General features: G+C 44.5%; 1 protein-coding gene across 8 annotated transcripts in view; it reads right to left on the bottom strand.

The window, feature by feature from the left end:
• Positions 1-208: 208 nt before the first annotated feature.
• BDNF (brain derived neurotrophic factor) overlaps positions 209-27839 on the bottom strand; it is a 47702-nt gene continuing 20071 nt past the window's right edge. For 4 of the 8 annotated variants that reach the window (XM_053944897.1, XM_053944890.1, XM_053944891.1 and 1 more), the window contains one exon: positions 209-2039. In XM_053944897.1, the coding sequence (XP_053800872.1) occupies positions 1278-2018 (741 nt within the window). In that variant the 5' untranslated portion in view covers positions 2019-2039 and the 3' untranslated portion in view covers positions 209-1277. Of the gene's footprint in view, positions 2040-19023; positions 19325-19903; positions 20160-26720; positions 26895-27839 lie in introns of those variants that run through there. The other 4 variants (XM_053944896.1, XM_053944894.1, XM_053944893.1 and 1 more) reach the window with 3 other exon arrangements.

The raw sequence follows: 27839 nt of genomic DNA, 5'->3' as shown, positions 1-27839 counted from the left end.
ACGCACACGGGCAGCTCTCGCTCTCTACCGCAACGCGCACAGCGCCTTGGGCAACGACTGCGGGGACAGCCTCGGCCAACCCAAACGCTGGAACTCGTTCCAAAACTGGCTGAGCTGTAAAGCCCCACAACCAGCCTGGCTGCAGATCCACCATCCTCTTTTCTAGACCCTTTTGCTAGTGACAATCTCACCGTGCTTCACCAAGACATTTGATCCAAGCACAGTCTTTTATTATATGAAAATAATTGCTCTGAACACTATAGAATATTCTCTATATGACAAGCTCCAGTTCTATGGTAAGTGAAATACTTAAAGATCACAACCAATGTCCCTCCAGAGGAAGAAAAGGGGGAAAAAATTCTCAAACACAAGCAAACATGGTATAAGCAAATGCATGTCTCAAAAGACTGAAAATTGAAAAAGAAAAAAAAAAAAAAAAACCAACCCCAACAACAACAAACCACCCCCCCAACAACCAAAAAAGCATGTTGCCTTACAGCTTACAGTTAAATAAGTGTTGTCTTTAAGCCTGAAGTTCAACAATGTGAAGTGGAACATCACCATTCTTTTTCAGTTGCCTCTTTTTATTATTTTTTGTCAGTAGTCGGACTGCTATTGCAAACACCTTCACAACATACAAAAACCAAATTTTTTTCTAATCCAGAATAAGGTAATGATTTTTTGTTTTGCAATCTGATGGGAATCCAAAAGTAAAAGAGAAACAGTAAAACTATGACAACAGCACCTTGACATTGTTTTAATTTCAACGCTATCAGAAGTTAGAAGCAGTAAACATATATACTAACAGACTAAAGATACTTACTGTCTAAAATGTAAACAGAATGTTTTGGTTCAATTTATTTTTCTGAAAGAGGACAGTTTATCATTAATTCACAATTGAAGCAGCATGCAATTTTATTCTTTTTTTTTTAAATTTTTTATATTTTCAATTCTTGGCAACGGCGACAAACCACAATGTTATGGAGGAATGTAATGCAGACTTTTTTGTTCGCTTGATTTTCTTTTTTTTTTTTTTTTTTTTTTGGTTTTTTTTTTTTTTTTTTTTTGTTTGTTTGTTTAAACTTGTGCGCAAATGACTATTGTTCCCCTTCAGGTCATGGATATGTTCAATAAATAGATTGTGTAACCACTGTACTGTATAAACTTCAGTCATACATGCAGTCCATAAAATTATTTTTTACCGAATAATTTACCCTGTTATGTATATATACAAATAGATAATTTTGTCTCAATATAATCTATACAACACGAATCCACTATCTTCCCCTTTTAATGGTCAATGTACATACACAAGAAGTGTCTATCCTTATGAAGCGCCAGCCAACTCTCTTTTTGTTATCCATGGTGAGAGCTCTCACGTAAGACTGGGTAGTTCGGCACTGCGAGTTCCAGTGCCTCTTGTCTATGCCCCTGCAGCCCTCCTTTGTGTACCCCTTGGGGTTGCATTTGGTCTCGTAGAAGTATTGCTTCAGCTGGCCTTTGGGTACTGGAACTTTCTCCAGGACGGTGACGGTGGCCCCGGACATGTCCACTGCAGTCTTTTTCTCTGCTGCTGTCACCCACTCGCTCGTGCTGTCACACACGCTCAGTTCCCCGCGGCGAGCCGGGTCGGAGTGGCGCCGGACCCGCATGGACATGTTTGCAGCATCCAGGTAGTTTTTGTACTCCTCGAGCAGGAAGAGCAGTGGGGGTTCCAAAGGCACTTGACTGCTTAGCATGACTCGGGATGTGTACAAGTCCGCATCCTTGTTTCCCTCGCTGGGCTGGATGTCCTGCTCCTCGTCTAGAAGCTCCTCTATGACGTGTTCAAAAGTGTCTGCCAACGATGTCAGTCCCCTTGAACCAGCACTGGGCCCATTTATGCTCTCAAGAGTCCCGTGGGTCCAAAGACCTGGGTAAGCCAAGCTGCCTTGTCCTCTTAGACTGGCTTCTTTCATTGGGGCAGCTTTCATGCAAGTGAAGTATGAGATAACCATAGTAAAGAAAAGGATGGTCATCACTCTTCTCACTTGGTGGAACTGTAAAAACCAAGAAAAATAAATTAACTTACAAGGTTTGGAGTAATAAAAATTCACCCAAGTTGTCACAAGACTCTGCATTTTCTACAGAGGTTTCTGCATGCAGTTGCAACTCATTACCAGTGATAAAATATAGTCTTGTAAAAGAGTGGCCTTTAATTTAGAGTTTCAGAAAAAGCATATGCTGCAGCACAGGCAACACTGATCCCAGCAACTCGGTTCTTACATGCTAAAATCTCTCTGTAGCAAGTATTAGATTAGGTACTATGCAGACTCCTTATTTATTGACCAATTACACTTATTCCAAGTAACAGCAAAAGCAGAATTGCTATTTAGCAATAGAAAATTTCAGCAATAAAAGGCAGCTTCACAGCTGTGAAAGGCAAGACTTCCATTTCAAGTGCAAATGTAAATACTTGATTTTGAGGATCTCTCTATGACATAAAATAGTTCATCATTCTGCCCACAAAAAAAAAAAAAAAAAAAAACAAAAAAACACAACAACTGAGCAGCACCAGGATAAACTGCATTTGTGTTTTGAAAGCAATGTTCAAAACACAGGAAGAAGCCATACAATTCTGAGGTCTCAGCAGGTCAGTTTCTCATCTCAACCTAGAAGGTACATACACCTAAACACAGAACAGGACAATGGCCTGGAACATGACAAGCACAGCAGAGTTGAGCTGGACAGATGCTTGCACCACGTGAACAGCACGGACAGGGCGTGCTGGAACACAGAGCTGTGAAGAGCTACACTGAAGGGACAGCAGCAGAACCACTGCTCGGTGCTTCTCCAGGGCCCCACACCACCTGTTCTCAGGTGGGCAAAACCCAGAGGCCATCATGAAACCCAGCACCACCAGCTCTACTGCCATGCTGAAACACAGCAGTCTGCCTGTTTCTCTCACATTCTGCCCCAAAATCTGGCACACGTTACGGGTTTATGTGTATGCTCATCTCTGTCCTCACTGAGAGAGGAGGGGTAGCACCAGAGAGGAGTGCTGGTAAGGAGATTCCTCACCAGGCTTGGAATCAGCACAGCTCACTCCTGTCAGGATTCCCAACCGCGTGCAGCTCCTAGGAACTCCTTCCCAAGTGCTTTGCTAAGGCTCCTCAGGTAGAAATTGTTTCCTCCTCAAGTGCAGAGCAGATACTTTAAGTCCTGTTACAAGAGGTGCCCCCAGATCCTGCAGTGACAGAGAGCCATGCCTTCTGTCTGATCCCAAGCACTACTACAACATCTATCACATCCAGTTGTTATTTTTTTCTTTCCGATCCCTCTTCTCAGCAGTTCTGTTTGCTAGAAAGCAATGGCATTGTTCACATTTTTGAAAAAGCAGCTAATGCATGTTTCAGAGCTTTTGAAGTTCATTTGGAAGTACCTCATACTTGGCAACACTCATTGGAGTAAATGCTATTTCTGTTTGCCAACAGGGTGCTATGTAAAAAGACTTACTTTATCTCCAGCAAATATACTGTGGGAAATGAGTACTCTTATGACTTAACATGGAACGGCAATTTATCATAAAACATACAAGTAAAATGAAACATGCACTAGAAAGGCAATGCCCAAAATGTAACCCTTAAAGTACTTATTGAAGGCAGGGTGGGAAGTGTTCAGGTTTGTGTCCATGCCCCCCTCATCGCCAGACCCCCACTAAACAAGATTTTGGCCAAGAATCCTTCCTAACCCAGCACAACTCTTCCTTCATCCCTCCATCCCTCTTCCTGTTTAATAGTGTTGTTGTGGCATAGATTTATTAAGATTAAACAAACCTGACATCTGTGACTCACAAGAACATAGTGTTTGCTTTAACCATGCAGAACATGAATATTTTGCAGTTTTTTTCATGTTGGGATTTTTAAAACACTCTTCAGGGAGTGTCAGATTTCTTCCTCAAAGGGGAGGAAAAGAGGCATTACAGAGGTGATTTACAAAAGAAGGAAAAAGATTGCTAGTCTACCAAATGAGACACGAGACAACTCTTCATGTCTTGAAATGGGTGGCTCAGCTAACATACAAATGCAGAGCCAGTGGAACAAAAAAATAATATTTATACACTCTCTCTTCAGAGAATTGTTTAATATAAAACCTAAAATGAAAAGAGCCCCAAACACTCACATCACACTTTGTGGCCACCAGAGCAATGAACAGAAAACAGATCTTCTGGCTCCTAACCAAGTTCCTGTTATTTTTATGGAAGCAGTGCCCAGCGGTCCCGGCCAGTTCCTGACTCTGTGGGACAGAGTCTCTCTGAGCACGCAGGGCACAAGAGAGAGGGCACCAGGGGCACCACCAAGCACAGAGCAGGGAGAAGTTTGCACCCAGCAGGTAAGCACACCACCTGGAGCTGATCAGTGCTTTTTTTTTTTTGAGTCAGACAGATGAACAAAGGAGAGAAGAACCCCAGGACCAGGCCACATGTCACCACTGTCACTGGGCTGCTCACCCTGCACGGGTGCAAACAGAGCAGCGGCTGTGCACCTTCACTCACAACAAGTTGCAAGAATCTGTACAACTCTGAAAACCAACAGTTTTTAGACAGGTGTTACCCACATAACATACTGGTGATACACTGCTTAAAAGCCAAGCCTCTTCCTCCCATTTCAAACTGTACAAGACCATGTCAAAGTAAGCTTTAGCAGCGCAGGTACAAGGAATATTGCCAGCAAGAAACCACAGATCAAACATCTACTACTCTGCAAGTGAGCCCCAGACTAAGCTGAACTCCAGAAGCAGGATGTAAAAACATTCCTCTCTCTATCTTGACAGCAACTTGAGCGCTATACAGGGTCCTTATCTTTGGCAGCAAAACTATATCAAGTGATTTAATACAAGGACATAGTATTTTATCACCTGGGAAATATCTTCATTTTAGAGACCACAGCAATTTGTATTAGCAGTTTCTAAAAATCAACTAGTTTAACATGCTGTAGCAGAATAAGATCTCTCACTTCATGAGTAGAATCACACAACCTTTCAGCTATTCTTGAACTGACACACGAATGCATGTGTGTTGGTTTTACCTGGCTTGATTTTTTGATGAGGAGGGAATAAGCCAGCCACAGAAGTGATTTTTTTTAATACCTTTTAGGTTTGAGCCTATTTTGCCCTTAAAGCATTTCTTTCCCATACTTACCTCAACTCATGAGCCCCTCTGGCTTTTCTTTCCCCCTCCTCTGCTCAGCTATAGCAGAGGAGAATGGCTGAAGAGTTTTTTCGTGGGTGCCAGCATTTAGCCAGCATCAAACCACGACAGCACAGCATGGTTCATCCCTTTCTTAATGAGGCAGGACTAATATCCCAATGTAGCACCAATAAGGTCGTTGGAAACACTTTGGATGGCAGCTTCCAGTCCTTTTCCTCTCTGTTCTCCAACCACCAAACCTTCAATAATTGCAAAGATTAAAGATACTGCATGTCCTGTTACATTAAGTGTCTTGTAAACCCCAAACATTAACATATTGTGTACATCCTTCTGATTATGAGCCAGTCAGTGTCCCAACCTGCGGGGAAGGGGACCTGGGCTGGGAATATGGGAGAAAACTATTTTTCTATTTTCCCAGCCTGCTCCTACCGAGCAAGGTACTGATCCTTTCTGTGCTGGCCATATCCACCACTGAGAGGCCTGGCATGGAGATGCCCCAGCATTTCTGCGTACATCCATGCTTGAGGCCACGCTGGCAGACTGAGCCACTATCTCCCATGGAGGCTCACCAGTGCTGAGTTTTTCTTAACTGGAGCAACCTGGCTGGTAATGCATGTTCTGAGGGCATCAATACATCTGAATGCCAGACAAACAGTGTAGCCATGACTACTTGTCGTAAGATGTGCACCCACAAATACACAATAAAAAAAAAAATCACTGATGTTACAACATCAGTCTGTAGTCCTACAATACACTCATTTTCCCTCCCTTCTCAGGTGGAGGAGGTTCAGGTCTTTACTCCACACCTTCTAGGAACAACAAGTAAAGGCTGCAACCCCTCTGCAGGCCTGTTCAGCCACATCCCTGGGCATAAAAGACTGCAGACCTCCTTGGTCCAATTATTGTCCCACGCACTGTACACCCACTAACGTGTACAACACAGATGCACACCAGCCTCCCTGAGAGCAAGCCTTAAACTGCTCCCTCAGGACATGAGGCGTGTCTACCAGAAATCACATTTGAGACCAGCTTTGTGAACACTGTCCATTCTCAGGGCCACAAGAATGTCCCCTCTGCTTTCATGCAGCACGGTGAGGCTGCAGCAATGAAAAGAGGTCACCCACCGGACTGGATCTCAGGAAGATGTGACCTACTTCATACTCCAATAAAGTCCAACAATTACAGCTACAGTAAGGGCATGGAATTGTGGCAGGCATCTCCACTAATGGGAAGCAGGCTCATTAAATGAAGGTCATGTCAATTACCTACAGCTACTTTACATATGCAGTCAATTACCTTGCTGTACTATTTATTTCAGTGCTTGTATTTAATGAAGATTCATCAGTTAATTGCTTTATTTAATTATTTTTACTTCTTTTAAGTGGAAATCCGGTAGCTTAACAGGTTATATTTCCAGCAGAGAGACCTAAGGAATAGCTGTGAACATGCACTTGCTTTCCAGCATCCTGATATGTGCCATGTGAGTTGAAATAACTTTCAGTAGTGAATAGATTCATGCTTTAATCTCCAGAAAGGAGTGCGTGAAGGAAGATAAAATTAGCAGCAAGTGACATTCATTTTGTGCCTTGCCATTTTCTAAGATCTTTACACAAAAGTTCAATTTACTAAATCCTACTGAATGCCACAGGCATGAGTTTCTGCTTTATGCATCATTACCAGAGTGTGTGAACAGATATCAAAATGGGATGCATGTCAGCACATGATTTGCAAAGACTAAATGTACTGAGAACAAATAGTATTAACCTTTATCACATGCATAACTGGATGTCTGACACACTCTACTTATCCTCGAGGCTATTTATGCAGCAAACTATATAATTACATTTTATTACTGCAAATAAAGCACCCACCCCCAAGAAATATACATGCACACCCATATCCAATTTGTATTCTTGTAAGTTGGTGCTTCTCGTCAGGAAGAATAAACCTATTTTATTTTTATTCTCATGTTGGTTTTCCCTGAGGTAATGACATCTACTTAGTCTTAATGCCAGAGATAGCAGAGACTAGGAAGTATTTTGAAGTCCAAGATAAACAGCAAGCAAATTTACAAGTAGTGTTAACTTTAACTATAACTTTTAGCATGAGAAATTTGCTTTTATCTTATGTTGGTAAATATCATCTGTGGTACAGCTTCTGAGAGCAAAGAAACTCAAGCAATGTCTATATTGGCTCTGGAAAAGCATGTGTCTGTCTAAAGGAATACAAGACATTTTTTGTGGGGTTCCAAGGTTTTAGTGGCCTCTCTCCTCAGTACATACAGAAATCACAGCTTCTGACAACCAGAGGTGAGAAAGAACCCAAAGAAAATAATGGCAAAACAATAATGTCATGACATCACAGTCCTGATCTTTCACAGAGCTGTGTATCAGAGTTTCCTACAGACTTTGCTCATACCTTCCTAGACACTCAAACACTGAGTGAGAATTCAGCTGCTTTAATGAGTGCAGAGCAGACTCACTGCAAACACGTTTCATTATATTTCAATTGGCTAAGTGCAGCACTACAAGGTGTTCCCAGCAGGATCTCTGTTGGACACATCTCAGACCCACTCTGCCCATACCAGGGAACAGGAAGGATGAGTTTTGACAGTACGTACAAGTGAAGGAACAGCACACCAGATTCACAGATGGTATCAAATATTTTCAGAGAGACAACATCTTTAGAAGAGATGTGCACTTATTTTACGCTGTGATAATGGGAACTGATTATTGAGCCAGCGACACACTTACTGCCTTTGCAGCTGTTCACACAGCACACCACACTTGGGGCACTCAAACCACAGAAGTTGTGATTCCAGCTGTACTCAAAGAAACTCAGCTCCCAAAGGAGCCTGTGTGTGTGCCACTGCTCATATCAAGCACCATATGCTTCACCACGACATTCTTTGCCAAACTTTCATGTTGAAATCCCAAGGTATTCAGTGAATGTCCTCCACAAATAAAAGCACTACCAACAGGTTTATTTCTGCTTTTCAGAGTATTGGTAGAGTAATATGCTGCACTTCTATTACTATGTCACAAATACTGTACTAGTAGGAATGATACTTCTAAGCCCAAAACTTGTGCATTAGCAAATTCCAATTTCAAAACTGACTTCAGAAAACTGCATTTATCCCTTTAGAGTATACATCGAGGTATGTCCATGCCCTTACTGTGGTCATTCAGAAGTAACATTAAAGCAATCTCTGGGAAAGAAAGGTTCACCTATAGAATAGGGTACATACTCCCCCCATGAAAACAATCCATTAAGTAATTACTCCATCCCAAGATACTATCTGGTTCTTCCATGGGCGCAGATAATGACAGTTCTCTGAAATAATTTGCTTCAATAGCCACTAGAGCTTTATAAAATGCTAATTCAACCTGTGCACAAAAGAACATTAAGGCAGAACCTCAGACCTTTGAGCAGCATCTGTAGGTTGTCTTCTGTTTCACTAGGGTTCTTTGGTATGAAACACTGCACTGAATCATCACAGGACTAAGCTATTCTGCCAAGTACACACATGAAGCTCACACAGAAGTCAAGGACAATTGGCACCCAGGAGCAGGAACAGAACAGATCATGTTGTGCAATCTAGCACGAGTTGGATCCCTTGAACAGCGACGTGCCCAGCAGCCCTGGCACAACCCAGGAGTTCCTGCACCAGTTGAGGCTGGATCTCACAGAGTGCCTACAAACTATTGAACAGCATGTAAAGCATCCCACACATCCACCAGTTCTGCTGCAAGTGGCAGCTTCCTAGGACCTACAGAACATTATGCACCCAACAGGAATGTAAGTGAAGATTTGCCAAGGAAAAGAAATGGTTAAAAAGCGTGATGATCAGATGGAGCAGTTAGCAGTGCTTTCACTAGGGGGAGGAGAGGAGAGCAAGGGCTATTCCTGCTTGTTGCAAGACTCTTACCTTTGCCGAGACCCTGACTGTGCGTGGCACTGCTCTAAGACAATACCTCACTTTTAGCCATAGCTAATACTTGAAACGCAGCTGTACACTGTGATGTGCACGAACCAGAAACCAGAACTGCTTGTTGTGAGAGCCCTGACAGGTATTAACAGTACTCCTGCATTTGCTAGTGGTGTTTCAGTCATCTTTTGGCTGCCTGCCCTTGTGTGTGGATTTTTCTTGACACATGCTCAGTCCAGCTGTCAGCACAGCATCTCCATGGAAATAATTTCCGTACACAGGGCAAGGATAAAAACTTACTCTGAAGTACCACAGCACTTCCTGGGAGTATTCAAGTCCAAAGTTACGCGGGAGCAGAAGCAGAAATCCGTAGGTTTGCAAAGTCACCTCAATCAACGTTAACAGAATAACGAGGACTTGTACAATGATATAAGGATATGCTTATTGGGAATCCACTTCACTGGACAGCCAGCCCTGAATGTGTCTGGCTGTGACAACAACTTTATCTTTGGAGATAACACTACTGGAAAATTATGTCAGTGTGTTAACATAACTGTAGTGAAAACACTTAGGCAAGAAGTGCTCTTTCACCAATGATATTTTACAATGACAATACAGCTTCCCACAGATTTCAAAGCATTATAGTTTTCAGCTTTTTTTTCCCACCCTCTAAGTGGTTTCATGTTGAAACAAGACTTTTACACTTGCTGTGGCTGGTACTCTATCCCTAATCTGTTTGAAAAATCTGGGGGCCAACGTCAGCCAGATTCAATAGAGGGATACACAGGGTCACGTTGTATAACCAGCATGCCAGCACCTGAGAGTGACCCAAATAAGCTCTTCTCTTCCTCCATCCTTAGGCAAACACCAGTGTATAGGCTTATGGACTTACAACACTATTTTCCCTTTCATTTCACAAGCTCCACAGAGGGAAAGCGTTTGGAATCCCTAGAAGGAGTGAGGGGGGTACAAATCTGGCAAAGATGCAAGGGTTTGAAAACAAGCTTCATTAGTTGTACTGCTCAAGGTACAAATATTTAATGGAACATACAGAAAAAAAAGCCCCTGCAGTCTTACAGGAAGAATTAATTTATCCAACTCCTGCATTCTCCCAGCTGTATAATGGTGTAATTTCTTTCACTAAGGAGTGTTACACTGTGATTTCTGTGAATTACATAGACATTGGGACCTTCCCTTCCCTAATTAAAAATGAAGTTACATGGTTCCTGACTTTTCATCCTTGCCACCAGATATAACAGATTGTAGCATCATGGGGAATTATATCCACAAATATTATGGAAGCTCCAGTTGACCTAATTCTGGTGGACACAATCCCTTGCCTGGTATAAATCCACAGTGTTCCATTCATAGATTTATATCAGTTGCAAAGGTGGCCATTATTTATGTGGTCAGAAAATCAGATGGGGTCACAACCTAAACTATAGCTAATAGCTGTATCAGAACAAAACGTGGCCGGTTTCAGCAAAGCAGCTTCCTCAGGACTCCTGAGGAATCCACACACATTTGGTAATACAGTTTAAAGAGAAATGAAAAAACCTTTCTAGGTGTGCAGGCTAGCTCTTCTCTTCCCTCACTGACACAAGCACATAAATAGTCTGGACATGTCTATAAAGAGAAGTATGCAAAATACAGCCCAACACCACCTAATGTTCCTCACTTGGGTGTCCCATTTCAGGCACAGCCCCCCACTGAAGAAAGTGGCTTTGCTGCCAGCAAAGCACTGTTCTCACTGTAAGAGCCCTTAAGCTCCGAAGGATAGGTTTGTATATGAGATTTGAGTCTTTAAATAAACACGTCTCGAGAAAAACTTCAATACCTGTCCTTTCATGTAAGCAGATCCCACTATGCTGCAGGGAAGGACAGCTTCTCGTCTAACAGCTGGGGGTGGGGGAGGAAAGAGAAAGTTGAAGCAAGAAACATTAAATTACACAATTAATCTTGGAAACAGCTAAGTATTCTCCCTCTCCCCAAACATCTCCACAACATAATGGAATAGCTACAGAAGTCACCATCCCATTCAAAAGCAAAAATGTCACACCAGAGATAATTAGTAGTTATAGAGAGGAAAAGAGGTTGCAAAAGCTAAGAAATCTGATACTTAAGCTGTTGTGACTCTCAGTTGTACAACACTTTTTGGAGAACATGCTATCAAAGCCTCCAAAGTGCTTTGCAAACACTGTATCCCAACATACTTAAATGAGAAGGAACTGCATCAGAAACTGTGTTTTCCCTCTGGGTAGCCTAAAGCCCACAGGTATTTTAAACAGTTTACCCCAGCAAGTCACTGCTGAACCAGAGGAGAACAGGGGAGTTCTTGCTCAAAAGTCCTCAGTTCAGCCACTACACAAAGCTGCCTTTACCATGTGTACCACAGGCATATTTTGCTAATCTCTCCACGACAATTTAGATGCCTAACACAGAAAGATGCTGATTAAAACCTTAGGGGTATTTATTTGAATACATATGCTAGCTCACTTCCATCTGTGTCATTATTAGTTGCTGACTGTAGGTTAACTATAGGGCATGTTGTCACGAGCCTAAGGTGGGGTGGCAGAAACTCCTGCTATTGCCATATGGCTTTTTGTTTCTTCTTGCATTTTTCAGCTTTTAGCCTCATGCTTCCAATCTGTGGGCTCAGCCACTACATAACAAAGAGCAACAAGGAAAACAAAACTAGCGTTAAAATACAAATATTCTTCACCATTAAAACCTCTAAGTTTGATTTGAAATGCAACACAAGTTCCTATCTCATCCAGACCAGAGACTGCTTTTACCTGCAGCAAACTCGTTATGAAATTTGGGAAAGACCTATTCCCATAAAGAAGTACTATTGCACAAGCAGGTATTTACCAGCCCTACAAACACAAGCCAGGAAGCTTTGCAAGTACCAAGGGTCATCCTTAATTCAGATAAAATGGAGAACAGCAAGGTTATGCTACTTGTAATATGGGTAGCAGCACCATCACCATCAAAGCAATAAAAGGAAAAAAGATGACTGAGTTCCAGTCATCTTTATTCCCAATGCACATCCACAGATCCAGCTTTATGTTAAAATACCGATGGCTCCATACTGTCCTTAAAAAAAACTACAGGTCATGTTTTGATGTACACCTGAGCATGACAAATTACAAGATATGCAGAATATCAGTAGTTCCCCTGCAGCCACTTTCTAGTGAGCACAATTTGAATACAAAAAGGTCTGGTGGTGCTTTGCAACTGAAGACTTGCTCCAAAGTGTTTAATTTAAAATAGACATGGAAGTTATTTATTGTGTTTTCTAGGTCTCACTGCATGCCTGTCCTTCCATTAGCTAAAGGCAGGAAGAATGATTTATAGTATTTCCAAGCAAAAGAGTCTGTAAGTTTTGTAACAGTTACAGGAATCAGAGCAGGTTAAAAAGTATACAATCATTTCGATGTTGGACCAAATTGATTAAGAACCAGGTGATAGGACTTCATGCTTGAAGTTTATGGACTTCAAGATGTTGCCTACAGGTTTGTCACTCTCAAAGGCAGACTTCTTTGGAGGCTTAGACTTCTAATTAACTTATTCTTAAACATTATTTCTGCCTTTTTTAAAATGGAGGCATGTGGAATTCACTCACTTATTCTTTTGCAACAACCTTGTTCATTGGTGACATTGCTGCTACTTTTGCAGTTGCAATGGCATAAAAGTTTTGCACAGGGGACAGGAGAAATTTATCATTAGTGCAAAATCAAGAGAGACAAAGGACTTAAATGAGTCTTTCAAGGAAGGTACCTTCATTCTTTGTTTTAAATTCATGTGCCAATCATTTGCCTTTAAGGGGGAAACTCATTTCCAGACATCTCTTGCTAGTCAAAAAAATCTGTATACCTGTGGAAGATGTAAAGAAGCACCTGCTTCTTCGCTTTACACCTTTTCATTGGCATCAATTTGCCAATGCCACACCAGTAAATACTCTGCTGCTGTAATAACATGTGAAGCAGCCTTCTTTGCCTCCCATAAAACAAAAACAATCCTTCACCAGTCTACAAGACATAAGCTGACAACAACAAAAAAATCATGACATTGACATAAATGGTAGTGTTTATATCTGGAAAAGCAAAAATGCAAAACTTCAGATGTGTTTATTTCTGGTTTTGGTTCAACCCATTATAAAGATAAAGGGTGGTCATGATGCTCAGAAGGACATTCATAGCTCACCACAGTTTCCTGGCACGGGTTCTGGTTAAATCACTCTTGCCAGCTTGAACTTGTTATTGAATTTGCTTCCTCCTCACACTGGCTCTCTCAGTACAAATTCTATCAAATAGCATTTCTCTCTCAGCATTTACAGCTCAGTCAAACTGGATAATCAACTCAGAAGGAATGTAAATAGCAAGAGAAGATCCAAGTCTTAATGGAGGCAGCCAGCAGGCAGAATTACCTAGAAATACTTCAAAACAAGTCCTGTCACTCACTCATCCCAACAGTATCCATACACTTCTGTGTCGGAAACACGGTGGAGCCACAGCCAACGCCAAAGAAGGCTTCAGGCATCTCCTCTTTATTCTCAGTACAACCTTTCATCCTCTTAATCTTACATGCATTCCACCTGTGTGTCCTCTCTACCCTTTGGTAGAGTGCTCAGCACAGCTGGGCACTCCATGGCTCGTTACCTTCAACCTTCCTTCCTGGAGTCCTTCCTTCCTTCCTTCTCACCCGTCCTGCACAGCTGCACCCACTGGGGATCGGCCACAGCCCCACTCCCAACCACCACACACCGTGTGCCCACAACACTTCTGTGGTACAGTGAGAGCTATGACTAAGGGACAGGTTGGTGTTACTAATCCAGCCTTTCAATAAAGTGTAGGTTTCATTTCTTTTCTTCGCAGTGTATCATGTACTGAACACTCTACAAGAGCACCAAGGCCAGTGTAAAGATGGATAAACTAAACCATATGGCTACTAGATGTTGCACCAAGCTTAAAAAGGGAATGGCATAACAGGCTAAGGAATCCATAAATCAGAACCTTTCATTTCTTGATCTAGAGTAAACAGCATTTCTCCAGGAGCAGTGTTTTCAAAAAAACCTAGTGTTTAGATCACATTAGATAAGGCACAACATGCACTAGAATTGGAACAAGATTAGGCTTCACTCACTTTTAAAAGATATATAGTACAGGATTCTGTGTTGAGTCTTTTACATGCTGAATTAATAAAGAGCATATAACAACATTTTGCTCAAGGTTTTGCCTAGTTCAATTTTTTCCCAGATTCTTCCTGCATTTATGCAAAGCCTACTTGTAACTCAGTGCACGTCCCGGAAAGGTTGAGGCTGATGTGGAACTCCAGTGAGCCAAGAATAGTTTTTCAAACCCTAGTTTGGTATTACAACTCACGCACCCTGATATGGTATAAGCAGTTTGCAGTTGCCTCCCGACGTGTGGCAAATATCCCTGCATCACAGTTTCTCAGTTTCCCACAGGAAAACTCTGTTCCCTCAGAAGTTTTTGATTAAGCTCTTATCCCAGTCCCACTGACAGACTTCGAAATATCTTAAGAAATTTAAAAAACCATCACCTGGAAAGTTATACAGTACACGCAATTAACCAGTGGGTCGCATTTTCGGGGCTCTGTGAAATGATGTTATCATCTCCAGGTTTAGTTGGGTTGGTTTGCTTATTCCAGTGGGCATTTGATAGATGAGAGCTAGCATTTGTTATAAAAGCCCCAAAACATACTGTGTCTCTAAGAGTCACAGAGAAATAACTGAACATGAGATTACGAGTTCAGGGGGTAAAAAAGGCTCATTGTTTCCCTCTGTAATCAGGAAACAATGTAAGTAGGGAACAGTGCTTTTCTCTCAAATGCAGAGGAAGAAACTGCTATGGCAGTTTGATGTGCAAAATAAAAAAACAAGGAGCAGATACTAGGGTATTCCATGTTGTTAGATTTGAGGTAGTAACAAATAGCTACATATCAAACTTAACTGCGATACTTCGTTTTAAAATTGAGAAAATTCTGAACCTAGTGAAACCAATCTAAAGGCTGCTGAGTTCACACATTTAGGGAAATCAGATTTTTTTCTATTCCAGCAAATATATACTAAAGGACAGTCCCAACAAGTAGGCTTCAAAGATGGGATAGGGAACAAACCAACCTTCAAGCAACCTCAAATCCTTAAGGGACTAATTCTACATTGCATATTATTGGTGTAGGCTTTACAAAGGCTACGGGGCCTCAGCAGCAGCTGCACCAAACCCTTACAAATCTGACTTGCAAATACTTCTTTAGGTGCAGTCTAAATTAAATCAGCAAATGATTTACTGAAAATGATGCTTATTTGCTTGCCTACTTAAGCCACACAAGGAAGACTGTATACAACTTAGTTACCTTCATCACTAGAACAGGATTCACAGGTAGACATCAATTACAGGGCTAAAAAAGTCTGTACTCGTACACTAAATCTATACTGTGGAGTAAGGACTGGGATTAACTCATTTTCAAGACGCAGGCTCCCTTGCCAGAGACAGCCCAAGCACCCTATGTTCGTGCATCTCTAGGTGGCAGCAGCTGCTCAGATTTTGAGATACTGTAAGATGCTTATCTCAAATTTAGCAACCAGTATCCTTCCATCCTCCTAGAACTGCCTTTCCTAACGTGAAATGTGACCCCTCCCCCATTTCTTCATAATTTATAGTAGTCTGTAGCTGAGTCACAAGGATTTCTGCATTTTCCTAACCAAGTACACAAGAAAAGAAATGAACTGCCAAAGGATTGAGGTAATTTATAGCGTGAAGCATTGAGAGCTTCTAGCCGATCAAAGGACTCAGAGAAACAAATATAAGAACAATCATGCCTTCTGTTCTCTACAAATGCCACGGCCAGAAATAACTGTCCTAATTAACTGGTTTCAGAAAATGACTTCTCTGAAAAATACAATATTCTTACCAAGGAAAGTATACAACTGCTACAGCCTTATGGCAGCTGTCAGCAGGGCATGAAAAATCACTAAACGAAGTTTCCTTTTGCTTCCTCTGGTTGTGCATGGTACTCATCTTTAGACAGCTGTATCTATTCACGGTGCCTAACTTATGCTGTAAGGGGCATTCTGCTACCACCGGTATCAGTGTTACCAAGAATTACAATCACAGCAGGTCAGTGCCACCCCAGCCAACCTCTGTTCACTGCTTATAAAGGGCAGACGTTGTACCTGAGATGAGGTTGGCTTTTTTTTTTTTTTTTTTTTTTTTTTGGTAAGACAGTTGCCTGGTCAGTCATGCCCAGGGCATTTCCAGTATTTCAGACAGTTTCATGTTCACTGTTGCTGTTGGGCGTAGCAGTTGAACTCCACCAGTCTACAGCTGCCTGACAGTGAGGTCCTGAACGCTGGAAAGGAGGAAAGGCTGAGCCTGACCCTACAGATCACCTACACTTCACACATAAGACTGTTTGCCCTGTTCCACATGGACAACTCCTGCAAACAGTGCTCCTCCCCGGACTGCTCAGTGCCTGGAATTGGTAACATGCAAGTTTAAGGCACCACGGCAGAGTTGCCTGTATGCACTGCATAGCAAAATCTGTTATTTATTGTTTGCATTACAAGAGCATTGGCGAGTTCTTGTTGGGTACCAGAAAGAGCAGAGAGGCAAGACTATCTCTGCCTCAAAGAGCCTGCAGCCAAAGATAAGACTGGATAACAGATGGATAGGGAAACAAAGTAAGATTTGTGAGCTGGCAGACAGGGGCACAGCCTACCAGCCCCATCCCAACTCATGTGCCAGGCAGTTCGCTCAGTGCACACCTGTGCTGCTTCCTCCTGGTGTAACACAGCACACAAGGGCTGTTACAGAGCCTTCCCTGCTGGAACTGAAGACAGGAGGTTACTGGCGAACAGTTCACTTCAGCAACACACAAAAACAGCCTAGCTTCAGTGTCTTTAAAAGCTTCCTTTTACAGGGTGTTTACAACTAAGGATTATCAAGAATGCCAGTGGATGAACTGATCTAAGAAATGATTGAGAGTTTCTCAATTAAGCAGCATTTCAGCTATTTAGGAGAAACCAAGTGCTCACAACATACGCTTGAGAACAGGTCAAGACAAGTTAGCAATTAACCTATTAAAAGCACATATCCTTCTCTAGTGGAGCCTCCAACAATTCACACAATGCCTGATGTGAGATTTCTAGTGTAGGCACAGGGCACATTCTTAGATGAACTTTTCAGCCTTTTATACGAGCCAGGAAGGCAAGTATGAGAAATATCTTTTTTTTTTTTTTAATAGGACTATACTTATTGCACAAGTCATTCAGTAGAGTGGCTTGTTTCTCCTCCTCATGCAGTGCTTACCCATAGAAGGGTTGAGAAGGTCTCCTACTTCCAAGCTTCTTGTGACCTGCTTTTACACGTGCACTCCCTGAGAGAATTATTATGTGAGCAAAATGTGCAGCTTCTGTGTTTTCCTTACAGCAACAGCAGAGTAAGAGTTGCACAAATACTTCAGCTACTGCAAGGACTTTTTAAGTGCAGCCACTTTCAGCTCACCACTATCATGTATACAAAGCTTTTAAGCAAAAGCACAGAACCTTATTCCCCCCTATATTTTTTCCCATGTTAATGAGCCTTTAAAAACCTTTGCGTCTGTGCACTACATTTTGTAGTATTCCAGCATACTGCAGTACTTCCCGAGCACCACTGTTACAACACAATGCCTTGCTGCTTAACGGCTTGAAGTTAACACTTTTTTCAGTTTAGCCTTCCTCTGTCCAAGATAAAAGTCCTTTCCCATCTTCCTCCACCATTGTATCTGGATTATTCAGATAAAATGTTCTTCATCTTTCTGACCTGGTTTACCCTGATTTCACAGCCACATAACAACAGGATCTACCCTGCAGTTCCGGAAAGCAGAGAGCTCTTGCAACATGAACAGAAGGCACGCTGCTTACAAATGGGTTTTCCCAGACAAGGTTCAGTGAAGCTGAACATTAGTGGTAGTACTACAGCAGAAGATAGATGTTTTAGAGTTGAAACAGAGGCGCTGCTTTGCTCTGAGAGCCAGGTGAGGGACGGCACTCATTCCTGCAGAACATCACTGTCTGTCTTCTCCCTTCCCCGGCTCTGTTTACACAGCCAGTGCCCTGGAACTCCGCACACAGGAAGCCGCAGCATCCCCCAGCAGCTGCTACCTCCTCTCACACGCCAAACTACAGGACTCGCAGCGTGCCTGACGCCAAGAGCATCCCCTCTGCTGACGTCCTTCCATACCCACACCAACTCAGGGCCGTCGCTGGGCTGCAGTTTTCACCTGAGGGCTTGCAGACAGCAATCAGCTTTGTAAGCAGAGCCTACGATTTACACACTCACTACCCAACACAAAAGAGCAGGCAATATGATGATCTGCTTACCCGGGACAGCCACTCACGTGTAAATAGAGCAAAGTCTTCACCTTTGTGACCAAAAAGCCATTAAAACTTGGTGCTGTGAAAGTTCCTCCTGCCCACAAGCAGGCGGCTCATTATCCAGCCCTTTACTCGTATCTATAGACGGAAATTCATTTTATCTATTTATCACCATGAATTAAAGATTACAGAAATACGGGCTGAAGAAAAATGTATTGCCAGGATAGATTCTTTGCATTCATTAGAACTGTGTTACTAGAAACATAAATAAGTAATGACTATTGATCTTGCATAACCTCAGAAGAGCAAACTACAATAAACTGAGAGGAAAAGGACATATCTTAACTGGAATGAACAAACCAAGACACCAACAGCACCTCTTAAAAACAACCAAGCAAAGCAAGCGTGGCCCACAGCTGTGACACCTCATGCTTTTAATCTTAGGGGGAAAAAAAAAAAACCCAAATCTGTGGGACAGCACAGGGTTTCCGAAGCATTAATTAAACCTCTGCCGAACAAATTTACCATTTAAGCCCAGGGTTTTTTCCTGGGTGCAGGCGTGTCTGACGCCCGACAGGAATGCCCAGCCGGCGGGTCGAGCCCAGTCGCCGCTGCCTGCCGAGCACCGACAGCTCGGGCCGCTCCGGCCGCCGGACCCTCCTTGCGCCGCCCTGCCTTCCCTCGCTGCCGGCGGCACCCGGCGGGCGCCCCGCGGATGCTGCAACGGGACGGGCAGAGCAGAGGGCACCGGCTCCCGGAGACGGAGCCGGGCATGCTTCACATTCCAGCGACGGTCCAGCTTCAACAAGTGCATCGCAACGGGGGTGCATCGCGCCCCTCCCCGGCGGCGCCCGGCCCTCCCCGCCCGCCCCACGGCCGGGCCCCGCCGCTGCTGCCCCACGGCCCCGCCGCTCTCCCGTCACGGCCGGGCCGGGCCGGGCCCCGCCGCTCTCCCGTCACGGCCGGGCCGGGCCGGACCCCGCCGCTCTCCCGTCACGGCCGCCCCGCGGCCCCGCCGCCGCCACCGCGCACGGAGGGAGGAGGCCGGGCCGCCGCCCCGCCGCGCGCCCGCCGCCAGGGGGCGCGCCCCGCCGCCTGAGGGGCCCCGCCGCGCCCCGCGGCCGCCGCCGTCGGGGCAGCGCCGCCGGGCCCCGCCGCTCCGCCGCGCTCCGCCGCTCCCCGCGCCGCCGGCAGCGCGCTCCTGCTCCCGCCGGCCCCGACTAAAGCCCCGCCGGGCACCGGCCGCGCCGACAGGTGCGGGAACAAAGGGGCGCGGGGTTGCGCCGGCCCTCGCCCGCCCTTACCGCTCCCCGACGCCTCTCGCCGGCCGGCGCCCTCCCGGCTCCGCAGCCGCCCGCACCCCCTGCCCCCGGCCCCTTAAGTTTCCTGGCGGGGCGCCGCGTACCTTGTCGTCCACACAAAGCCTGTCCGGGTCCCCCTCCGGGAAGTCACATCCTCTCCCGGGCGCCCAGTCCCACCGACCGCCTCCCGCCGCCTCGACAACACAGGCGGCGTCTCAAGTGTCTCATCAAAGCTTTATGAGGGGCGGGAGGGCAGCGCAGCCGGATCCCACACTCCCGCCGCTCAGCCGGAGCCTCCCGGCCCAGCCCCGCCGCCTTCTCCTCGCCGAGCGGCTTCGCCCCCGGCCGGCGGCTGCGGCGGCCGTAGGCACCGCGCTGCCCCGCTCGGAGGCTCCGCACCGCCTCCCGGCCCCGCCACCGCCCCCGCCCCGCCCGCCCGGCCCCGCTCCCCTCCGCTCCCCCGGCGCTTCCCGAGCGGGGAGCGGGGCGGGGGGGTGTCGGTCCGCCCGCGGCGGGATATTGGTTTACTCCGCCGGGTATTAAGCAAGCCCAATCCATTTAAATATCGCTCCCGCGCTGACCTCTCCGTAGTTCGCCTATTAAGAATGCAATCAAGATAATAACAGGCATTGCTTATTAATGAGCGCCCCAGGTAACGTTACACCGGTGACTTTCTGCAGGCGCCCAGCGGGAGCTCAGTCCCAGCGGTCCCGAGGCGGCTCTGCCCAGCCCGGGACCGGGACCGACAGCGGGGCCGCCCGTCGCATCATCGCCCGCCGGCGGAGACAGGGGCGACCGCGGAGCCCGGCGATCTCGGGCGGAACGCCTGGCTCGGCTTTGCCCGGCCGCCCGCGGGGTGCATCCTGTACCCCCTGACAAAAATCTGTTTGGCCATCTCCTCCTCCTGCGCGTGCAGCAAATACAGTAAATTATTGATAGTGGAAATTGAATGGCGCAGGCAATAATGGTATCCCCTGATTGACTAGCTCCATTTGATCTCGGTAAAGACAGAGAGATGGCACGCTCCGGGCTGGGCTGGCTGCGGCGAGCGGGAGCGCACGCGTGTGCTGGCGGCAAGAGCGAGCGCTGGGAGAAGAGCTGGCTTCACCCCCTGCCTGGCATGGGCTGTGGTAGCCTCGCCTCTTCCCTTCCCTCTTCCCTCACAGGCAAAATTGGAAGCAGCTGATCTTCAGAAGAAGCTAGCACAACTCTTTCATGAATCGGTTAAAACGCATATTTTTCTACACCTCAAAGCCTGACTGCCATCCAATTGCAATTAATACCAAAGGCCCATTCACTCCATGCACTTGTGAAAATGTATTTATACTACGAGAAACGTGTGCAACTCATTGCTGCCCTCAGACAGTCTGATTGCCTGTGTGCTTTTGCTATGAAACACCTGCATTTATCAGTAAAGAAAATAACCCAGGTGTTTGAAATTTGAGTACATCTAAGGCCTTCCATATAATTCAGCTTTTAATATATATTAAAGGAAAGATTCCTGGTGGTTAATAACCTTTGCAGCTTTAAGAACTTTGTAGAAAATCATGCTTGAGTACCACATCACCATTCTTCTTGCACTTGGGGGTTTGGTTTTGCGTGTTTGAACTAAAAATGTCAGCGAGCACGAAGACAGTTCTACCTCTTTTTGTCTCAGCGTTTTCCAGTCCAAATATATCCAATTTATGAGAAAGGAGACATTTTCAAAGCCTTCACTAGCAGCCTGGGCCTGAGGAGTCATGTCCAGCTCTTGCTGGCTGATGGATAGTCACTAATAGGTAGCTCTTCAGGCCAAGTCCTGCTCTGCTATTTCTGTGTTATTCAAATTCTGCCATTGGGGATACATCAACCGCTCTGATAAACCAGTGTAAGCTTACAACTCCCAGCAACAATGCCGGGTGAATGTTCCAGAGGTGTTTCAAACGCATGCTTGTACCTGGAACTTGCTCAGTTTACGTGTGCAATTTATTTATCTGTTTTAGACTTGGCTCCACAGTACCGTGTAGCTTTCCAGGTGTTAGTGCTGGTACCTGATTTCACCAAGGCAGCACGTTTTCAGCAGCCTTTTTGCACAGTCATAAAACAGCACAGTTCAATAGTCTGTGTTTATAAGATGGTGCCTGCAAGTATTTGGATGATGTACCAGACAAGTTAAACAGCAGCAGGAGAGGCTACTTTAATCAGCTGTAATGTAATACATTGCACACTTGTTATTCCTGGAGGAAAGACTCTTCTGCTGGTACACTAGACATGCAGATGAGCAGCAGCAAATATCATGCTTTAGAAACACTGCTGGCTTTTTCTCAGGAGTGAAGGAGAAGGGATATACTCTGAAAAAAATCTGCTTGCAATCAGATTTTTTTTTTTTTAATGTTGGAAAGGAAGCATGTTACAGACAGCCTGACAAGTCCTCACTCTGTGGGAAGCGCTTCAGATCAGCTCTGCTAAGAACATGAGAACCATTAATTCCATGCAACCATGAAATTCCCATTTCTCTCTGCTACAAACGTGTTGCCTTTTGCATCGGTGTAGAGATTTTCCCAGGGAAGAGGTGTGGTCAGAGGAGCTGCTGATTCTTGCTGGTGTAATCAGCCCTTGGAGCGTTATTACCAGCCAGTGCTTGATTACTCGGAAAATGAAAAAGTAGCGTAAATAATTACTTGTTTGGATTTTTAAATCACATCCAAGCTGGGTTCCGTGTTGTTAAATCAGACCCTGACTTCCAAGAGAATTTTTATGAATGAACCCCCAAAAATTGTGTCTTCAAGGTATTTGTTTGTGAAGCAACTGCTAGTCCTGACATGGGGACACTGCTCTGGCTGGACCTCCACTCCTTTGTCCATAAAATGCACTATAAATTGGGAGGTTACATGAACCATCCCCTTTGGGATTTGTGGGATACATAGGATGCAAAGGTCAGGCATCCCAGTGTTTTCTGATAGACCCAAAAGGAGTTCTCTCTTGTTGTGTCTTCCAGCTATGTTTTCCCCATTTGGACTGTACAGATGTCACACGTAAGAGGCACCTGAAAAGAAAGTCACACCACAATTGCATGGGGAAGAAAAGGGCAGGCAGACCCTTTTCTGGTGGGTTCAGATAATTCAGTGTATCAAGCCTCTTGGTGCTGTCACAGTATGCCTGCTTTAAGCATTCACCTTGGAACCAAGTGGTTTTTTCCTATTCATTACTAAGTAAAATAATTGTTTGCATACACAAATCATACTTCACCATTTTCCAAACAGCAGCAGAGAAAGAGTATGAGTTGTCAATCAATCAAATGCTGATTTATCCCTGAAGTGATACTGTTTGCAGGAGGGTAAGACATTGCTTTTTGCTGAATTCAATTTAAACTGCAGCATAGGCACTAATGATGCTGTAGATACTATAAAGAAGAAAGCAGAAGCACGCACACCTGGTTTCTGTCTCAGTGGAGGTTATGCATTATAGTGATTGATGTATGAGGTCCAAATTTACTGATAAACTAATTATATGATAAAGTAGTTTGTAGGGCTCTTAAATTCCCCCATTGCAATTGTAGGAGAAGCAATAAAAAAGTCAATATTTGAAAAGAGTAACATTCATAAAAGGTACATAATTAGACAAAAGGCAACGGGTGATTGAGTCTCCCCTCCCCCAGACTGTGTCTTTACACTCCCCATTTTATTCTCGTAGTATCTTGACCTGTTTTTGAATGAGAAAAAGGTCAAGAAGCTGTAATTTGGAATTCTTCTCACTTGGCTGTCAGGAAATATAAACTAATCCTGATTACAAAAAGGACAATGCTACTGATGTATTCGGGGTTTGATGCTACAGGGTTTTTTCCATTTAAAATTTTAATTGGCTGAAGTAATTCCTTATATCATTACAAGCAATTTATGTTTGATTATGTTTATTCATGTTTCCTAGTTACCTTTACTTGCTATTTTTTTCACATTAAAGAGATGGAAAATTCATGGAAATAAACTTTTCCAACTCAAGCAAAGCTAAAAATTGCAGTGGGTTATAGACACAAGTTGCATACACTGTCAGGGTTGCAGACACGGTGCATTTGTAGGATGACTGGGCTATGATGCTGCTCTGCAATGGTTCAGTGGCTGCAGCACACACACGAGAGCCCCTCATGCTCCACACCAACATCACTGCACTGGAAAAACTTCAGCATCTTTGAGGACCAAAGCCAAATTCTGCTTAACTTTGTAAAATCTTCCTATTTTTGAGGCTTTGACTGAAGATGATGAGAGAAAGATGGTGGTGGTCACTTCCCCAGCTTTCCCCTTGCATTCAGGGCTTGGCCAAGCTGTGGCCACAGCCGCTCCCAGCCATCAGTGCTGTGTGTCAATGCCCTGGGGCTAGTGGCTCTCGGGTCTCACAAGCCCAGGGTTTACACTGGTTCAGCCTACAGAGCTGCTGTTGTTCTGGTCTGCAAGCAGCTTGCTGGGTGACCAGAACAGACCCTTCAAGTGCCCTAAATAGTGCAGGGTAGCTGCTCTTAATTTCAAGCATAATTTCACCTTCAGTGAACAGCATTTCTTGAGAGGCCTTGCAGCCTCATTTTAGCAGGGAAAGTATTAAGTGAAACAGCAAAGATGGGAATACAAACCCAAAGGTCTTCCATTAGACAAGGTTTATAGGCTGCATGTACACAGGATAAAGGAGGAAAACCTACTCTTTGAATCACAGACACCAAAACCACAACATTTTTCCTGGAGAAAATACCACTTAATAGCTCAGAATTGTCACCCTGCAGCTACAACAAAGGTAGCTTTAAAACTCTAGCCAACAATTAAAATAATTGTTTTCTTCTCATGTCTGCTAAAGGTATGCCAGCTTTCCATCACATGGCAGGATCTGTACCCTGAATCTTGTCCCATGCCTTCTAATCAGGGATTTCAGCACAATTTATGTGCATGAAACCTCTTCTCTGACAGAGTTCTGTGGTAGGTGCAGATTAGCCATTTGCAAACAAGGAAATGCATGTGTCTATCACACACAAGTCCATTAAGCTGCTCATGAACATACTTGTTTGGCGAGCACACCAGTTCTGGGTTTGTCCCTTGCCACTGCTCATATCGTTGTCTCTACTGGCAAGAGGTGCAGAAATAGAATGTGTGATATGTGGCAATGGCCACAAACACACACGCAGAAGATCCTCCCCATGCAAAGCTCTAGGCTTTTCTTTTGGGGTTTTGCATGAACTCCATGCACTGTTTGGACAGAGGGACTCCTAAACCACACGTGAAGTGTCTCTTCCCTGTGCTGAAGGGCTGGGGGAAGCCAGGAGGATAACTCACCCTTCCTTCTGATCCCTGGTCCCTTGGCCAGTGTCCAGCCACACCAGGCTTGCCCACACTGTGGGGTGCTGGGCAGCTGTTGAGGATGATGGCACAGGAAAAAAAAAGGTGAGAACAAGAAAAAAAAAAAAAAAAAAAAAGTAAGGAGAGGATGAATCCAACCCCGCAGAAACATTAAAAGTTTGGTTTGTCATTTCCTGATGCTTTGACATTCACTAAAGCTGGCAATTCATCTCCTGAGTGTCTCTGCCTTACTGCTGCTGTTTCAGAGGCATTAAACCCCCATTACCTGAGCAAAGAGGAAAGTATCTGGGCTGTGCCCAGGAGTATCCAGTGTACCAGGTGTCTGGCGTGTGGTGCCTGAGCCTCCCTCACTCACCCCTGACCCTCCTGCTAACAGCACAGCAGACAGAAAAGAGGGCATGGGACAAGAACAACAAAAACGCAGATCTGAGGGAGCAGCAGACATGGGAAGGGAGAAGAAAATCCCCTCTTCCCCAAAGAGGTTGTGTGTGATTCCTTGGGATGGTGGAAACCTGAGCCAAGTGTGGAAAGGTTAGATGGCTGGAGATGCTCTCCTGTGACGAATCAGGCCATTGGAGCTCTAGGATTAAAGAAGATCAGAAAACTGTTGGTGCACTTGTGGGTGAAAGGTGTGGGGATTGACTCATCTCTCCTTTCCTCTAAGTATTCAGTGGGTTTCAGTTAGATGCAATATAGTGGATTATTTTTAATATTTAAAGGGATCAGATTCCAAGGGGTTTATAAACTTAGCCAGGCATCTTATCAGAACAGGTACATGCCTTAGCAAACCCTGCTCAGTGCATAACTTTGGAGAGCTTATTTTGAGTGTGTGCTAAAAATAAGCAAGGCCCAAAATCCCAGGCCCACAGCCCTATGAATGCTCTTCTGTAGTTTATTTCTATTGAAGCAACTAAGATCTCCCCTGACATCAAGCTCAAGCGCTGCCTTGGCCAGGTGCAGCAGCTTGGCGACATTGCCCGAGGGTGATGGCCAGTGGCTGTCCCGGGGTGCCCACCACCCACGGGGTCCCACTCTGCCAGGAGCTGGCAGGAGGGATCCTCCTTGGGTACACAGCAATCCTTGGGAATGCAAAGCATGTGTAAACATTAAATAGTTCTTCTGGCTCTCCTGCCCTTCAGGACTTTCATATTAACATATTTTATGCTGAACTTAGATAGTTGTCTTCATCTTCTCGAAGGGGTTAAGGAACTTTGGCTCCATCCCTTTTCAAAGCAGAGCCACATCAATGCTTTAAACAAGCTGATGTGTTTAAAGATAAATTCAGGATATTTTTTCTTTAAATAGCATATTGAGCTATTTCACCTAAGAAACAAAACATAAGAGTTCAAAACATCTTCTACGTTAACCACCTAAAGCATTAAAGAGAGAAGTATCTGCGAAACAGTACATATTTTTGTTAATTGCAAACTAAAATTATCAGTACAGCAATAAATATTAAAAAGAGTCCTCAAAATGAAGGTTCTCCTCCTCCAGTCCCTGTGACTCGTGGCTCAAGAAATAAGTACTGGATTAGTCACATTAAAGCAAAAATTTCCTTTGACTAAAACATTTCATTTGCATGGTGTAATTTCTGAGTATTGAATACCTGGGGTTGTCAATCCTTCGGTAACGTAATGGCTGGAAGCACGTTGTGTGTGAACGTTACTACATTCCACTCTGGAGATCAACGGGCAGCCACGTGCCTGCCCAGGAGCTTTCATCTGTCCAAGTGAAAGGCAAATCTGCTCATCCGTGGTGCTCACCCACTCCTCAGGGTCTGCTAATACACAAAAAGTGCAACAAAGAAGGTGCAGTCCTCACTTCCTCTGTCCTCACACTGCAACACCCAGCTCCAAGGGGCAGGAATTGCACAGGGGCTGTTATTAACTCTACACTGGCCAGGTGAAATTATTTCATTGACTTGCATGGCAGCATTGCTTTAAATAGTGCCAGTACAGCTGGCACAGTTTTTTGGTACTACTATTAAAATATTATTTTCCTCCTCAGCAGCACAGTATGGGGATGCACAGCTGGATGCAGAGCTGGTTCTCTCTCTACAGCATGTGATGTGCTCAGACTATCATTTACAGATGCAGAGAGAGGGGAACAAAACACAGGGTGGATGTATGACTACTCGGGAATCCAGAAATTCTGAAATATCGATCCACAAAATCAATACAAATTTTAAGCTATTTTAAAATAACTTTCCTCACGTTCCACACCATTTCTCAAATGGGAAAACATATTGATTTCTCTGCCCCAGCAAGGTCAGGGTGGCCTTTGAGGGGAAAAGGGTGGTTGGGCCGGGCACATCCAGCAGTGGAGACACCACAAACCCCATTTGAACATGATCTGAAGTGGGAGGAAAGCAATCCTGCATTCTGAGGCTCAAAGCCCCTGTATTTTTAGTGTTGGCTATAACTCAAAGAATACCCAAGTAAAATCTACCCCTAGCCTTGGCAAGTCAGTTAGTGGGGCCTTGGTGGTTCAGGACTTGTGCCATTAGAGTATAAACTCATAAACAACATAATATACATTTATTTTCTGGACAATGTTTATTTTTCATGTAGTTTATACATCTGAAACATAAATGCTTACAAGCGAGTGTTTTAAACACCTCTTTGTATTTCATTAGCTGGCTGTTTAATCTGCTATAATTTATTGCAAATTGCAGTTGTACTGTATGGCCTCACGGTGTCTTTACTTATTTGAACATAAACACCAC

Source organism: Vidua chalybeata, chromosome 6 (assembly GCF_026979565.1).
Source record: "Vidua chalybeata isolate OUT-0048 chromosome 6, bVidCha1 merged haplotype, whole genome shotgun sequence".
Classification (NCBI taxonomy): Eukaryota; Metazoa; Chordata; class Aves; order Passeriformes; family Viduidae; genus Vidua; species Vidua chalybeata.
The sequence above is the reverse complement of the archived record's forward strand: the minus strand, read 5'-3'. Positions and strand labels throughout refer to the sequence as shown.